Source organism: Lepidothrix coronata, unplaced genomic scaffold (genome assembly GCF_001604755.1).
Source record: "Lepidothrix coronata isolate B3197 unplaced genomic scaffold, Lepidothrix_coronata-1.0 Scaffold9, whole genome shotgun sequence".
Classification (NCBI taxonomy): Eukaryota; Metazoa; Chordata; class Aves; order Passeriformes; family Pipridae; genus Lepidothrix; species Lepidothrix coronata.
Window position 1 is genome coordinate 7,659,827 of NW_016690189.1, and position 16,080 is coordinate 7,675,906.

The 16,080-nt window shown below is 40.4% G+C and overlaps 1 protein-coding gene across 6 annotated transcripts; it reads left to right on the forward strand.

The window, feature by feature from the left end:
* The first annotated feature begins 8,078 nt into the window (after positions 1-8,078).
* On the forward strand, positions 8,079-14,706 carry MRPL42 (mitochondrial ribosomal protein L42). 6 transcript variants are annotated; one of them, XM_017804561.1, is made up of 7 exons: positions 8,079-8,134; positions 8,504-8,690; positions 8,944-9,127; positions 10,474-10,537; positions 11,457-11,541; positions 12,805-12,968; positions 14,214-14,706. In XM_017804561.1, the coding sequence occupies exons 3-7, from the start codon at positions 9,046-9,048 to the stop codon at positions 14,257-14,259; spliced, it is 441 nt and encodes a 146-aa protein (XP_017660050.1). In that variant the 5' UTR covers positions 8,079-8,134; positions 8,504-8,690; positions 8,944-9,045; the 3' UTR covers positions 14,260-14,706. The 6 variants fall into 6 exon arrangements, with proteins under 6 accessions (XP_017660050.1, XP_017660053.1, XP_017660049.1 ...); XM_017804564.1 differs by having other exon boundaries at positions 8,968-9,127; XM_017804560.1 differs by having other exon boundaries at positions 8,504-8,686.
* The last annotated feature ends 1,374 nt before the right edge of the window (positions 14,707-16,080 follow it).

Genomic DNA, 16,080 nt, shown 5'->3' on the forward strand with positions numbered 1-16,080 from the left:
CCTTGCTTCAGTCTGAAGACTTCCTGAAATTGAAGCAAGTCAATCTGGCTTATTATGTTTTCACATCTTTCGTTGCACAAGTGGCCTGTCACATCCTGGAAAAGTTGCAGTTTTCATTACACCTCTCCTGGCTCCTCTTAAGAAAAGGCTTTTGAAGGCCACTTACTCAGGAGATAGCAGTAAAAAAAAGCATTGATTTCTGTTGTCATATCTACAAAGATTTAGGTTGTTCCCTAAGTCATTCCAGCTCCTACAAGGACTGCTGCAGAGATCCTTGAGTATCCATATCAGTGCTGGAAAAGCCATCCAAACAGGCTCCTCCAGAATACCGGCTATAGACTTTGCTTCTTTGCGTTTCCTGTCTACCAAGGGATATCTTCCAAGAGAAGCTGTAGTAAAAATTGTCCTTTTGTAGCATTCTCAAATTCCCAAAGGAGTCAACTTAATCCTCTGAATCAGAGCTGGAACAAGGCATGTAAGTGCCAGGAGAGACTCTTCTCCTCAAGCTAGCCACACCCCATAGAATTCTTGAATCCTCCGGGTGCCTTACCAACCCAATGACCTTCCAGTGTCCACACCTGTCCTTCAGGATTTTCCACTCATCCATTACTGCCACCGTAACTGTGTTCTGGACCACAGCCTGCATCGCTCTGTGTGCATATCCTCCATTTGGCATGTGTCTTGGAAGATTTCCTTGGAGAAGCACCGCAGGTGATCCAGCTTAGCATGCTTTTGCTTTCTGCTTCCCTGTATAGATCAGTACTTCATCACTCCTGTTCTGGAGTGCAATGTTGTTGTTAAAATGTATTTATTCTTCTCTGCTGGATTATTTATTTTGAGCAGTATGGTACAGGGATTCTTTACCCACAGAGTTTTTCAAATGTACGATTAAAAATAAGACAGTGCCACCAAAACCACCTAAAAATTGTAAAGTTTCTTGGAGGGCATGGGAAGGACGACAGAGAGGAGAAAAGGAGAGAAGAAAAAGTAGATGCAAAAAACTAGATGTCCACAGTGCTACAAGTGTAGTTTGTCAAAACTTCCAGATTATTTCAGCAATCCCTTTTTTTTTTGTTCATGTAAAATAAAGATTTGATGGAAAAAATACTTCTTTCATCCCAACTATTGTAATTAATGAAGTCATGCATCCTCATTTAGACAGCTGCCCTTCCTGACTCAACCTGGTATTTTTCTTTTGCTAGGCTGAAAGGTTTAGATACTATATGTTGGTTTAAATTAAATTCAAATCTTTCCTTAGACTCATTGCCTGGAATTCTATCTGATGCTCTTTTAGCACTGGTGATTGCTAACTGTTTGCTCCCTTAATATCCTGAAATAAATCCTGCACATCAGCCAGAATGTGAGCAAATCTGGAAATGTCATATGCTGTATTTTCTCAGATATATGCTGTCAAACAGTTCCAAGATATAAGACAGGACTCTGGATGGTTGGTAAAGGCTTTGTTAGATACTATTTTGAAGACAGAGCTTTATGTCAAGGCACTGAGTGCACAAATAGACGGTAATTGCTGTGACAGCCTAAACAAGGGCATCCACCCTCACCCTCCTATGAGCCTGGGTAGAGTCCTTCCTGAGCTGCACCTCAGCTGTGCCTGCCTGACTGTCTGGGGCTCCTGAACCAGCTTCAGACCCAGCCTGTTCCTGTGTCCTGCCTGATGATCCCTGGACCATCGACAGGCCCCGCTGCAGGAAACAAACTGTTCTGCTCACTGGCCTCTGGTGCAGTGGGGCTGCTCCTCATTGAAGTCACTGCTCGGCTCACCTTGGGGTGCCCTTGGCTTCTGGCTCACCTGCCCTGAGCGAGCAGTGCTACTCTTGCTGCTCCCTGATGCTTTGCTTCGGAGTTCAGAATGCCTGAAGATGCAGGTTCTTTTTAGAAAAGTAGTATTGTCACACTACTGGTTGGTTTTATAAAGCAACATTTATATTTGCTTTTCAGTGGAAATTTAGGTACAATGTTCAGTCAGATTGGTGTCACCTGTAGTCCCCATTCAAATGACAGTTCATTCCTACAGCCTAGGCCTGCCTCCACAGTGGTTACTGAGTGTGTGTAGTTTCACGTCAAGGTTACATCACTTTGCATTTACATTACTGCTAAAGAGGGCTTCTGCCCTTCTTATCTGCCACACACCACTGCTCCCTCAGCTCTCACCATGATCTCACCCAAGGTGAGCTGATCAAAAGCACAAATAGTTCCTGGATGAGCAGTGAGCTGCTGTGAACCACAGGCAGTCACACAGCTATGCAGGTGAAGCACAAGCAAATGTACAAGAACTCATACCTGAGGGGGTAAGAAAGGGGCTGTGTATAATTCCCTGCATTAGGGATAGTGTGAAACCACATATTTGAGGTCAAGTTATACCAAACAGCTGAGTCAATCTGTTAAAAAGAGGTCTTCTTACTTCCCTTTCCCATCTCACTGGTTCCACCCTCCTTTCTCTCGCACAGCATTTCCCCCACTGTTCTTTTGAGCTGATGCAATGCACTAACTTGGCTGAAAACCAGCCCTTCAGTCTGGTCTTCTGCTGTATCAGTGAATTGGTTTGGCTTACAGGGGGTCTGGCAAGCACCATTGACAACAAAAAGTAACACAAGTGGGAGTGAAATTGCCCTTTGTAGTACACATGAGTTATTAACACATCTTTGGATGCCTCTTAGCCTTTTGGAGAAGCCGCAGACAACACTGAGCTCCTGCCGTCTTTCCCTGCCTTATATTCCTGATCCCCTTCTGCCATTCATATGGGTCTGTTGGAGTACAGGAGTTTGTTTGGTTTGGGGTTTCTTTGGCTATGTTACCTTTCTGACCAGCTCACTGGGGCATCAGTGCTGGCACAAGAGGAGCAGCAGGAAACAGAGTGAGAGGTGGTAGATGTAGGATTGCCCCCTTCCACAGCAGTGACCTGTTCTGTTGGCTGAGCTGATCCTGTCCCACCACACCTCTGTGAAGGCCAGGATGGAGAGAACAATACTCCTCCCACAAATCCATGATCATCACATTGTTCTGGGATTACAGTGGTTCTGAGAATAGTTAGGCAACCAGTTTATTCACCAACAAAGTGCTCTATAATGCCACTGTAGGCGGAAAGGTAAAGAAGTAATTGCAATTAGGCAATTAATACTCCCAGAACAATTCAATACAGCTTCTGACCATCTTCCTGTGACAGCTTTTGCTGTCATGGAGTTACTCACTTAGTGGGTGCACCCAGGCCGACTGAGCCTGTGACTGACTATCTCACTTCCTCCTCCTATCCCTCTTTGCAATCTTATAGAAGTCTTATTGCAATTACAACTCTATTTCAGACTCTGGATTCTTTATTTGTGCATAAAAGCATTTCTCTATTTTTGTCAAGTATTGCAGAAAATCTGTTCTACAGCAAAAACCAGATGTATGTATATGTGTATGAATGAATTCTCACGGTAACATCTAGATTTTATATTAAAAACGTTCACTAATCCCCAGAGTATTTTACAAGAGTTGCTATGATCCCTATGTACAAATGGGGAAACTGAGGCACAGAAGTGCAGTGTTTTTCACTTAGCACTAATTTAAAGTGTCACTGGACAATTTCTGAGTTATCCTAAATGGCAGGGCTAAGTGAAACTGTACTGGGCAAAAAAACTGCACCCCACTAGTTATATGTTTTACCAACTTAGAACATCAAAATGGGATGCTGTGATTAGGCACCTTCACTGTGGCAAATAACTTTAGATTTTTTTCATGAAGTGGCTGCTTGAATAGAGGCATAAAATTTAATTGAACTATGTGTGTGTGTGCAACTGCTCACACAAAACCAGTCCAGATGCCATCTCTGATTTATAAATTTTTTCTTCTAAAACAGAGGCAACCAACATAGTCCTGACCTCATTACTACATGGTGTTTGTTGCCTAACTATTGCAAAAGTCTGATCAGTTAGAGCATTTCCTGGAGAAACTTGTGACTGAGTAAGAGCAGGTTAATGGTTTATCTTCAGTGAGAGAGCAACCTAGAAACCAAACTTGCCAGATTTTCAAAGACATGAAGTCCCAGAGGTCTGGAACTCACCCTTAGCACCTCCACAGTATCTCCACAGGTAACAGAGAGAACAACCTCCTTTCTGCTGAGCCAGTGCAGACTGAGCAACTCCCCCTCCTCTGTCTACAGCCTGCTGAAGCAAGCCAGGCCGTTGGCAGTTATTAATAACCCATCTCCAGACATGCTGGAGAAGTGTGTAGTCATACTTCTGAGCTCTCCTTAAGCAATTCCTATCTCCCTACCAGAAAGTTGTGATCTGTCAGAACATGCTGCTAAGAATAGACTCGCAGAACATCATGTGTCAGGGAGGGGGTAGACCTCATCTACTATCTCCTAAAAAATCTTTTTATAGAAACCACCTAAAAATAGCCTGAAAGCCTAACAGCGTATGTGGTTCGTTTTTTTAAAAATAAAAATAAAGTTCTGCAGTATCTTCAATTGCAACCTTTTAGAAGTAGGATTTAAATTGCAAGATTTGCTGTTAAAAGCACATGTTTCTGGAATAAAATCCTTACAGAAATACCCATAGGTTACCTCTAATTTAAAACTAATTATGCAATAAGGATATCTGGGAAATCCAAAGGCTGTTTTATGAATCAAGATTTCAGAGGGCTGTCAAGTGTTCTCGATGAGTTCACATAAGGGACAGAAGATTGTTAGCAATCTCTGATGAACTTTGCAAGTGATATTCCATTGCAGCAATATGAAAGAGAAGACTAACGATGTGGTAATTCTCCTGGTGGCTGCCCTCCTGTCTGGAATCAGAAATTCCCCCCAGAGAACCACCTAGCATTTGTTATGTGGAAAAAAAATATAATGATTGAAAAGAAGCAGTACAGGCTGTAGCTTCAAATTGAAGAGCTTTTGTTGATCTTCACAATCTCATTGATTAAGCCATTAACGACTCAATACTACCAGCCTAAAAAATCCCACCATTAGAAGACTTGTTGGCCACTTTCATCAGTAACATTAGAAACTCTACTTTTTCAAACTTGAGAGCACACATATCTGCAACTCTGTGCCTATATGCAGTCCTCAGGAAGTACATATGGCTCTGAAGAGTAAAAAAATTGTCTTGATTAAAGCAAATAAATTGATTAGGAAACAGTAATGTAGGAGTACCACAGAAGTCTTCTTATATTGCAATCATGACTAACGTACTCAAGCATATTGAAATTTAGTTGTTTTTATTGGGAGACCATTTTTAAGGGGCTAGCGAGAGGTTTTTAATTTTTTTTTTTTAACAGTTGCTGCTCAATATAGAGGAGATTAAAAAAAAAGTGTCTCACACTGCAGAAAGAAACAGGTGTGATTTTCAGTCATCTCCAGTTGTGAAAGGAGTTCATTTCAAGGTTTCCACTCAACAGCAAAGAATTTTTGTCTCCTGGATGGGTGAACAATATTGGTTTGAAAAAGCCTCTAAGAATCGGCGGTGTCAACCACAGTCCTCATCATGACTGTGTTTAGGCAATCTTTTAAAGAAGCTATGACAACTAAGTCATGAGCACCTCCAAGGGAAGTCAGAGAAGCCTTAAGTTTATTTAGTATTTCCTAGGAAACTAGACCAAGGCTTAATGTGCTTGTGTCCCAGGTTCACACACAAACACACACACAGCACACATGACAGACTGGGTTCTGTGCTAAGGGACCACTGCAAGGTGCATTTGCATACAGGGGTGTCACACTGCAGCCAACCAGGAGAAAGGCAAGAATCCTGAACCAGTCAGTCTGTTGTTGTCACAAACTGCTCCTGGTGAGAGTGACTTTGAAATACCTCCGTTTATCCCCATTATGCCTATGGACAAGATGTTCCTGAAGCTCACTCCTTAAATGAAGTTTCATTCCTAACTTTTAATTTCCAGAGAGCATTTATTTCACACAGTTTATAACCATTTAATTTTTTTTCAACACTGTCCTTGAGTTTAAAATCCTCAACATGTTTTATTTGTCCACTGTCTTGCTTGTATTCAGCTTCAAAAGGCTGTCCTTTATCCAAGGGTGGCCCTCATCCTAGTACAAGGACTTCCTTGTGGGAATCATGAGCCAGTGCACAACAGAAGATACATAAAACTGTATTGCTTCTGTTCAGTGCTTGATCCAGATCAGACACCTTTGTAGCTGCACACTGCAAGAAACTTGATGGAATGACAAAGTGAGTTGATCTCCACAAATCTGGAGGAGTCTTACAATGGAGTTGTTATCTCCCACCTTGGTTGCATCTCTCCAAGTAGTATGTAAAACATTTTGGCCCACCTCTAGTCCCTTTTTCTAAGGATTGATTCTATGATCTACTATTGCAAGAAGCTCCAAAATGGATGTCTTCCATCTTCTACTGTAAGGAAAAAGACTCACAGAGAAACCTTTGCTAGTGCTAATGGGAATGATCAGCTATTGACTAGTGATTTCTGGCTATACTTCTGTTATACTTCTGGAAGTTATTAGCGTAACTACAACTCTGCAGCTACAGAATCAAGTTAGACGTGACTGAAATTGTGAGGCTTCCACCGATGATGACATGAAATTGCAGTACCACAGCCAGTGATCAGAAAAGATGCAATGGTTTGAAGATATCTGGAAAAGGTTGCAGCCTTTTAAAAGGCATTATCTAAGAGCTTCTAAAAGAGTAATGCTGTGAAAGGAATAGAGACAGAATCTACAGATGTGAATTAGAGAGGTTTTATGGACGTTCGAAAGCTTACAGTGCTGGAGCCATTTCAGATACTAAAACTGCAGATCAGATAATTGATTTTTGTATCTTCTTCTTGTCTTTTATCAATGTTGTGTAAATATAATTTTATCTTTGAAATGCTTTTTGACTCAGTCTTCAAAAGAAGCAAAGCAAGTAGCCCCAGAACAGCAATGTGCCTGGGGTATTCAGGTGAATTTTCAGCATGCCTTAAATATTGGAAACATTCTATTTCATCTACATAAACTCAGGCGTTCCCTGAGGAAAGGTATTACAGGTACTGCGAGGGTTTGGCAGGCTGAACAGAGGGAGCTGCTGTTGTGTAATTTAACACAGAAAGCAAGCAGGCTATGCTCGCAAGCTTGTGAAAATAACCAATAATGTTAGAGGTGTCCCTTCAAATTATGGGATCAGAGGGGGTTGTTTTGCAGGTAACATAAGACTATGGCACATTCCTGGGACTGGCAGTTGCACTGCTGCATCTTGCTGGGGCTTTGTGCCCTCTCCCCCAGCTGAACAGCTGCTGCTGATGCCAGGGTGCCCCAGTGCCTCTGCTACGGGTTTCTGAGCCCCTGAAGCCCACTCAGTACAGGGACCACCAGAGAGCACTGAGGGCGAGCGGCAGGTGTTTTGTGACAGGTCTACAGGGTAAATCCTAGGAGGAGAGGCTGAGTTAACTGGGGTGCCTGGAGAAAAGGAGCCTTGGGGGTGACCTTAGAGCTCTCTACAACCACCTGAAAGGAGGTTGTAGCCAGATGGGGGCAGACCCTTCTGCCAAGCAACTAGTGACAGCGTTGTCCGCAGTGTGTTATTAGTGGCTTGCTGCACACTGGCTAACGAATCTCATTTTTGTGGACAACAGGACGAGAGGAAATGGCCTCCAGCTGTGCCAGGGGAGGTTCAGGTTGAACATCGGGAGAAACTTCTTCTCTGAAAGGGTTGTCAACATTGGACTGGACTGCCCAGGGAGGTGGTGGAGTCTCCATCCCTGGAGGCGTTCAAGAAACGACACTTTGTGCCACGGTCTAGTTGTCTAAGTGCAGATCGGTCACAGGTTGGACTCGATGGTCTCGGAGGCCTTTTCTAACGTAATTCTGTTACTCTGTGTCCGCGTTGCTCCCCCTGGCCCGGCCCGGCCCGGTCTACCCTTCCCTCCACCATATTATGAAGCGGCTCGGGGCTTGCGGCCACGGCCGGGGCAGTGCTGAGGGCTGAAGGAGCAGGAGGTGGTGTCGGTATCGGTATCAGTACCACTGTAGGTGTCGGGCCCTCCTGGCCGGCCGGCCCGCACTACGTGTCCCGGCGTGCCGCGGGACGAGCCGCCGGAGCCGGAACGGGAAGGAGAGCGGGAGGGCGGGAGGGCGGTGCCGCTTCCGCCGGCGGGGCGGGCGCGGGCAGCGGGCGGTGCCGCGCAGGTGAGCGCCGGGCAGGGCCGGGCGAGAGGCCCTGGGCTTTGAGGGGCCGAACCGCCGGGGGTCACACTCGGGGTTTCATAACGGGGACTCTTTTGCTTGCTTTGACGGATTACTGATTTATTTATTTTTAAGTTAAATATTTTCTTTAATTATAAAAGTGTCAGGTTTCGTGTTTCCGCGCATTGCTGGCACACGTGTCCTGTGTCTTTAAACTGTCTCCAGTTGTGGTTTTTTAAGCATCGTAATAAATTTCTCTTTGAAGCAGGTTTTTTTTTCTCAGTAGACAATGAAAACATAAGATGTCTTTCTGCTTCTGTGAAGTCTGGGGTAATATTTACGGTATTCTAAACGGTGTTTCTTGGTTTCTAGGTGTATTGCTTTTGAGATGGATGAAACCATCTGACTTCATTTAGACAGTTTGTTAACTACAGCAGGTGTTATTTATAAGTACTTCTATTTTTATACTGGGTGATGGTATTTACATTGTGAACAAGAAGAACGTGTTTCAGGAATAATTCTATGGAGTGTGCAGAAGGAAGGATCAAATTTTAGGTGAGTGAGTACCATTAGAAAAACCTGTGAGAAGACCCAAGATTGGAAACTTTTTTAAAAAGTTAATGTTTTCAAAGACTACCTCTCAGTAAATAAAGTCTTGTACTGCTTTTGACTGTTAAAAAGGCAGGTACCAGTACCATAAATAATAAGGAACTCTAAATAATTGACAAATAATGAAGAATGTATTGCACAGATTTTATTTATCCTTAAGATTTTCAATAAATTTAATTGTTAGTCTTCTGTATCCTGAACAGTTATGAAACTGGTTTCTTTCAAAGAGTGTTCTGCAGAGAAAAAGGATACGTGTCTCTTTGAGTTCCATCGAGTCCCGGACTGGTTTCCTCTCTGCTGTCCACATGGCACTGTCTCTTAGAACTGCATGGTCCAGCCTCTTTTGGATGCGTTCAGTAGCACCCTGTAAGCCGGCCCCGCTGCACAGTAAGTAGCGATAAATTGTAGAAGTCCTATATTAAAATTTGTTCTTTGAGAGCCTCTCCTGTACTGTTTAAAGTAATGGAAGCATGGAAGTGACTTTTCTATTTGAATACAGTGAAGCCTGATAGTCTGTGCTCTCTGCTAATAATTAAAGGACATCTTGATCTGGGTTTTTTTTTTCCTTTTGAAGCTTTCATGGTTCACATAGGATACTCCTCTAACTTATTAGCTTGTAAATACCACCCCTCTTACCACTGATTATCATTGAAGATTTAAATTTATTTTTTCAGACTTATAAAAAGTGGTGAGAAAAGGCTACAGTAAAATCTCATTACTTAACATAAACACTATTAGAATAAGTAGAAACAGGCAGTACTATTTCTTAGATTTTTGTCTATGTTTTAGTTGTCAATAGAAAGACATAGGAGAGATAGTAAAGGTGGTAGAAAAGACAGTAATTGAGTAAATATAATGGACATGTTACATTTTAGAGGTTAGTGGGCAAGGAAGGGAAAGAAATCTTAGTAAGAAATGCAAACTATTTACAGTATACCAGAACTCAACTTCTCAATAACTAAGACAACTTAATAACTTGTGAAAGGCAAGATGCCTATAGCATGATTCCTATGTAAGGGACTGTTACTGTTTAACACTTTACGCTAAGTTTGCATTTGGACTCTGACCTTAAAAGTCTTTTCCAATCTAAATAATTCTGTGATTCTATAAAAAAAATGTAAATCAAACCATGAGGAAGGAACTTTGAGTGATTTGTGGTCCAAGCTCCTCCTTAAAGAAGGGTCAGCTCTGCAAACACATTGGGTTGCTCAGGGCTTGCTGAGTCTTTGAATTCTCCAAGGACAGAGGCTGCACAAACCTGCTGCACTCCAGTCCCACTGTTGGCTGTCCTCATTAGGAAAGCATTTCTCTGCATATCCAGTCAGAGCCCCTGATTTTGATAATAATGTTGCTATGAATGAAATTATGATCTTCCCTGAAAGTCATATGTTAATGTTCTTTGCATATATATATATATATATATATGTAAGAATACTCTCTAATAACTCTGTAGCTATTTTGTTCATACTGTGACTTTTCTTAGGAAAACAATACAATTGGGAAGGTAGGTATAGGTCATAGGTACCTGGATACTGTGGGTTTTTTGATTGCATTAGAAATCTGTATAGTAAAGTGAATTCCTATTTAGACAGCATTTGGGTGTCTAACTGTGTAGGATTATAATCCTGATTAGGACTTGAAACAGAATGAAAATTGAAAACATAAACATTCTTAAATGAGCACAGCTCTGCTTGATTTTACATCAGTGTTCCTTACTTGGGTTCTTGTTGCAGAGGGAGCTGTGTATCATGCTTGCCATAAATCTACATACTCGGTTCTCCCTGAAGACTACAACTGGTATGTAAACATGCTTTGATGTGTGGCCTTTTCATGTATTGTGTATTCCAGGGCTACTTTCTCTGTCATGAAGTTGTCGTATAATGCTGTCATTTTCTGCTAGTATTGGATATATGTAATAATTTTAGCTAAAGTACTGATTCCAATAGTAATAATGAAAGTGAAGTTAATATTTCAAAAAGTGTAATGAAAAATTACACAGGACCCATTCTGATGATATCAACATCAGCATGTTGATGACCCCAGTACCCCTGCAGTTTTGCTTGCAGAAGAGCAAAAGTAGCTTAGAGTAGTCATTTCCATTGGTGCTCATTGTTAAGACAAAGTCCCAGTATATTTGTGCTGCTGCGTGGGAAACTTGAGTAGAAATGGGAAAAGACGATACAAATATAGTGAGAAACACAGAATCCATGTCATCCATGGTTTTAGGAAGCTTAATGTGTCATGGGAAGGGGAAGGAAGGTGACAAAAGCCATATTCATGCAAAGAAATTCTCAGTAGGACATCTCGTTCATCATCTTTTACCAAATAGAAAAGTTGGAACCCCAAACAGAGCTTTGTTTCCAATTTTTTCATTGTAGGTGCCATATTTCTTATAAAGGCATGTTGTCCTAGAGGTCATTATCCCCATCTGTTTAGAGTTGTATATGCAACTATTAAAGACTTCTTGTCCAACCCATATTTCCAGCTTTTTTTAATACTTTCTTTAGCTCTTTTTCCCTCTCCATTCACAAAGAAAGATGAAGATGACTGGGGGAACAAAAAATTGGAAGTTCAGATCAAATACTTGTGACCCTTATTTTATATAGAAGATTATTAAGAATTCATAAATGCAGGGTCAAATCCAGTTTTCTTTAGGACTTGGGCTGCTCAGTTGTTCAGCATTTCTGAAAATTATAAGTTTGTTTTATTTTCATAGCAAAGTGGAACTTGCAGTGACATCAGATTTGAAGACAATTGTCTGCTACCACCCTTCGCTTGAGATTCCATATGAGCATACAAAAGTATGTGCAAATGTACACATTTATATTTCTTACTCTTGTAAAGGCATTTATTAGTTCATAGGTTTGAGTCTTTAGGGCATCTTTTTTAATTTGAAATACTGAGATACTTTTTAATATGTGATCAACATGTCTGTGAAGTAAGTGAATGATGAATACAGCTGCTGCCACAAGGAGGAACTTAGTTGAATTGAGGGAAAGTTGCAGAGTAAGAAAAGCTCAGATATCACAGCACATAGTAACTCAAATAGAACTAAACAGGGCACTCAGATACTTGGGCACTGCAGAGAAAACTAGTGTCTGTCTATGAACTACTCAAAGAGGATGATCAGAATGCAGATTATAGTGCACATATGCCACAATCTGGGCAAGAGAATATAAAGAAATGCTGCCTCTACTGTTTTCAACTCAAACTTTAAATTCCATTCAGCACTCTTGAGCCAAAAAAACCTTTAAATACTGATTTTTATCTATCAGTAGTACTTTCAGTGAGTTCTTTACACTGATGAAAGTAAGTCTAGTGTTGTGATTTAACATCTAGATAAACTTTTCTAGTGTACACTTCTTGTTTGAATTTCCAGTTCTCATGTGCTAGTAAAATACTGCATCTGGTAGCCATGTTGCTGAAGTACCCAATGTGACAATTCTCTACTGAAACTTAAAACCTTGTAGCACTCTTTGTGTGCAAGTTATATATTGGTATTTTTGAATCTGTCAGTTGCATGTTCCTCAGGAAAAACAGGTGTAAAAGACTGAAACAAGGAAAAATATTTATAATAGTGCTAGTAGTTAGGTTTCCAGTTGAAAACAAACAACTTTGTCTTAGCTGGTGCATAAAAAATTAGGAAGTGACATTCTTCTCAAAGGTAGACATCAGCTAAAAGCTTTTTAGCAACAATGATTGTCACTATAAATAAAATTCTAATTAGGAATAATATGGATACTTCTGTATTAGTAGAACTGAAGCTTATGATCCAGCTAGTGAATTGTAAGAATGAGATCAGCAATAATGATGACAAGAATGCTGGTGTTAGGGGTAGGGTAATCAGCTGGAGCACCTGGGGTAATTAGATATTTCTAGACATCTGCTCCACAGTGGTGTGGTTTCATTTGGGATGGGCAGCTTGTACAATTGCAGGCATTTTTCTGTATTCCTTTGGTTTCAGCTGTTAGACAGCATTACAGTTTACTCTTATGTAGCCTGGCTTTTTGACTTTCTCAAAAAAAAGAGAAAAAGGACATACTTATACATTACTGTTTTTATAGCCCATACCACGGCCAGATCCAGTGAATAATAAAGAAGAAAACCTTGATCAAGTTTTGAAATCCAGATTGAATGAAAAAGAGCTAGAGAACAAAAGAGGTCCTACAATTGAAGAGCTCAGCAAAATGTTTTACACAACTAAACATCGCTGGTATCCTGTGGGACAGTAAGTATTTTCTTTTCAATGTTTGTTCCTTTTAGCAGTAAAGGGAAATACAGGAATAATTTAATGACCAGATGGAATCTAGGATGAGTCATGTGAGACAAGATATGTGGACTATTACATAAAATTTTAAATGCAGTGTTGTGTAAATGGAAGACTGTATTTCATGAGGGTTTTTTTAACACTGCCTCTTTGTTTGGTAGCCTTTGCCTCTTTTGTCACAGTGTTGAAATTTCTCATACCATCTAGTTAGTTACTGGTTTGGGTCATTTATTAAAGTTACATAACAGAATCTAGTATGTAAAATACCCTCAGTGGACATAACCAAATAGAGCTTGGAAACATGCATTGTCTATTCCTTAACAACTTTTCCGAAAAAAGCCCTCAATGGGATGATTCTCAGACTTAAGAGCAGTAGAAGTTTTTCATTTGAAATGGTGAAAACTGCACCTTGGTGCGCCTTGTATTCAGAAATCGAGGAAGAAAGGTGCAGATATGCATGACTGAGCTTAAAGAAGAACTATGTACATTCAGATATACTAATGGAAACAAGCAGCATTCTGGTTTGTGCTACTCCCAGTCCATGTTACTACATATTTTGGTAGCTGCTAATTTTATAACTATGAAGACATAACACACACAAATTTTTGAGGGTTTATTGTCTGCAGAAAACTTTAATTAATGTGCTTTGGGAGTAGATATAAGGAATGGAATGGTAGGACTTTCATGACCAAAGGGTAGCTGTCATTTAATGAGGATCAAACAGGATCTATCTTGTCTTAGAGTGCTTAATTAAGAGGAAAATATGGATCATTTTTTGTTGTTAAGAATTTGTTTTTCAGTTTGTCTGTAAAATACTACACTATTTAACACACAGTCTGGCTCAACTCCTTTAAACATCAGGTGTCTGTTCTATAGCAATCATTTTAGCCAAAGGGAAAGCTGACCATGTAATAAAATTAACTTCACACAAAGGATTAAGACTAAACAGCAGCCTTTGTGCCTATTCAGCTGTAGAACTGATTGGATTATTGTGTGCTTGTAGCAGATGTAACAATAGAAATGAGTAACGTTATGTAATTCCACAAACAACAGAGATGACATCTACTGAGTGGTGATGGGTAGTGCTTGTGTATCTTGTGTTTTGCTTACACGTGTAACCTCAGATCACTTACTGGGGGCAAAAATATCAGGAAAATAAAGACTGTCCACAGTCTTTGCATTCATTGCACCCTTTTTTTCTTCTAGGTATCACAGAAGACGCAAGAATCCTAATCCTCCCAAAGACCGATAATTAAGATAATTTCTTGATCATCAGCACTTTGTTGTTAATCTTTATTAGAAATAAAAATTACAGAAAATGAGATGTTTGGCTATAACAAAACACTTAATTTGACTGTTATTTTCCACTTTAACTAGTTGACAGAAAAATGGCACTGATGAGACAGAGCGTCAGTGAAGGCAGTTGTGCATGTGCCTGGTCAACACACGGGCCGGTTTTAGAATGGAGAACAGGATGTAACAGGCCATGGAGTGCTCTGACTAAACTTGGTCCCAGCCTCATTGTTTATAAAGTGAATCCATACAAGTCTTGCGTCAAAATGGGAAGTCTAGAAATGGACACATTAGGGTTTGGTGGTTTGCTGGGGGTAATAATTTTTTTTCTTCTTTAGAAATCTAGTAAAGTAAATGCAGGTAAGCTTGAATACTGAGGTAATAATAAAAGAGTGTTTATGAAAAATACTGTATGAGGTATTTATGAAAACAAATAGTTTTGCTTCTTCTATTACACTTGTAAGATACCTGGTTCCATGTTTGATTCTACATCGGCCAAGAGATTGTATCTAAGGCTGTTGTTGTGTACTGAAAACTGGCCAACTTGGTTTTAATTTTTAGCATCCATAGAATCATAGAATTATCGTAGAATCAACTGGGTTGGAAAAGACCTGAGATCATCAAGTCCAACCCTTGATCCAACACTGCCATGGTTACTAGACCATGGCACTAAGTGCCACATCCAGTCTCATCTTAAAAACCTCCAGGGATGGTGAATCCACCACCTCCCTGGGCAGCCCATTCCAATGTCTGATTACTCCCTCTGTAAAAAATTTCTTCCTAATATCCAACCTAAACTTCCCCTGGCACAGCTTAAGCCCATGCCCTCTTTTCCTTCTGCTGGTTGCCTGGGAGAAGAGACCGACGCCCACCTGGCTACAACCTCCTTTCAGGGAGTTGTAGAGTATGACAAGACATAGTAACTCGTCCTTCAAAATCACCCAGCGTTCCCAAATACCTGAGAACTTCTGTGTGCATTTATGATTCATGGGCAGTTTTTTTGTTTGTTTTAATTCCCAGCTACTGCTCAGTGAGGATGCTACAGCTATTCCAATTTATATATGAAGTTCTTTGCGTCTGCAAGGTAATCACTGAAGACTCCCAGCTCTTTGTAGCTTACTTAATAGGAAGGGTTGACCCTTTATTATATAAAATGCTTTAAATTAAAGAAATTTGGTGTGATTCTACCTCGTTGCTTTAGCATTTTGTAGTGCTTAAATGTTCCTGCTCTTGTAATATTCTATGTCATCTAGCATTTTTTCCCTCAGGAAAAGGCAATTCTTTGTTCCAATTTACAGTTTTAGGCATCGGCCTTCTGATAAAAAGGGCTGGCTTGGAACGTTGTGCCTCTGCAGAGATCCCAGTGACTTCATAAAGCCTTCTTAGCAGATCCTTGTAAATAACCAGAAAATAGTTACTTCTCATACAGGATGCATTTTTATTGCATTTCCTTTCCAAAGCAAGCTGGATAACCTAAGAAGGTTTTTGTTTCCTCTGTTAGTTTAGTGCCATTTTGCCAGCATGTATTATCTACAGATTTTGCTAGAAGTTGAGTACTGTATGGAGCCTCTTATCTTGGTCATTGTTAGTTTCTAAAGTTATCACTAAATCACCTTTTTTTCTTTGAATGTCCTTAAATTGTGAAAAAAGTGATGTTGGATGTGTGTAAAAAGACTGCCTTTAAATACCTCTGGAAAATTTTATGTAAAGCTAGTCTAAGTGCATTTTTAAATCTGAATGCCGGGTAGCTGATAATGGTTTTTCGTTGCTCTGTTGTGCT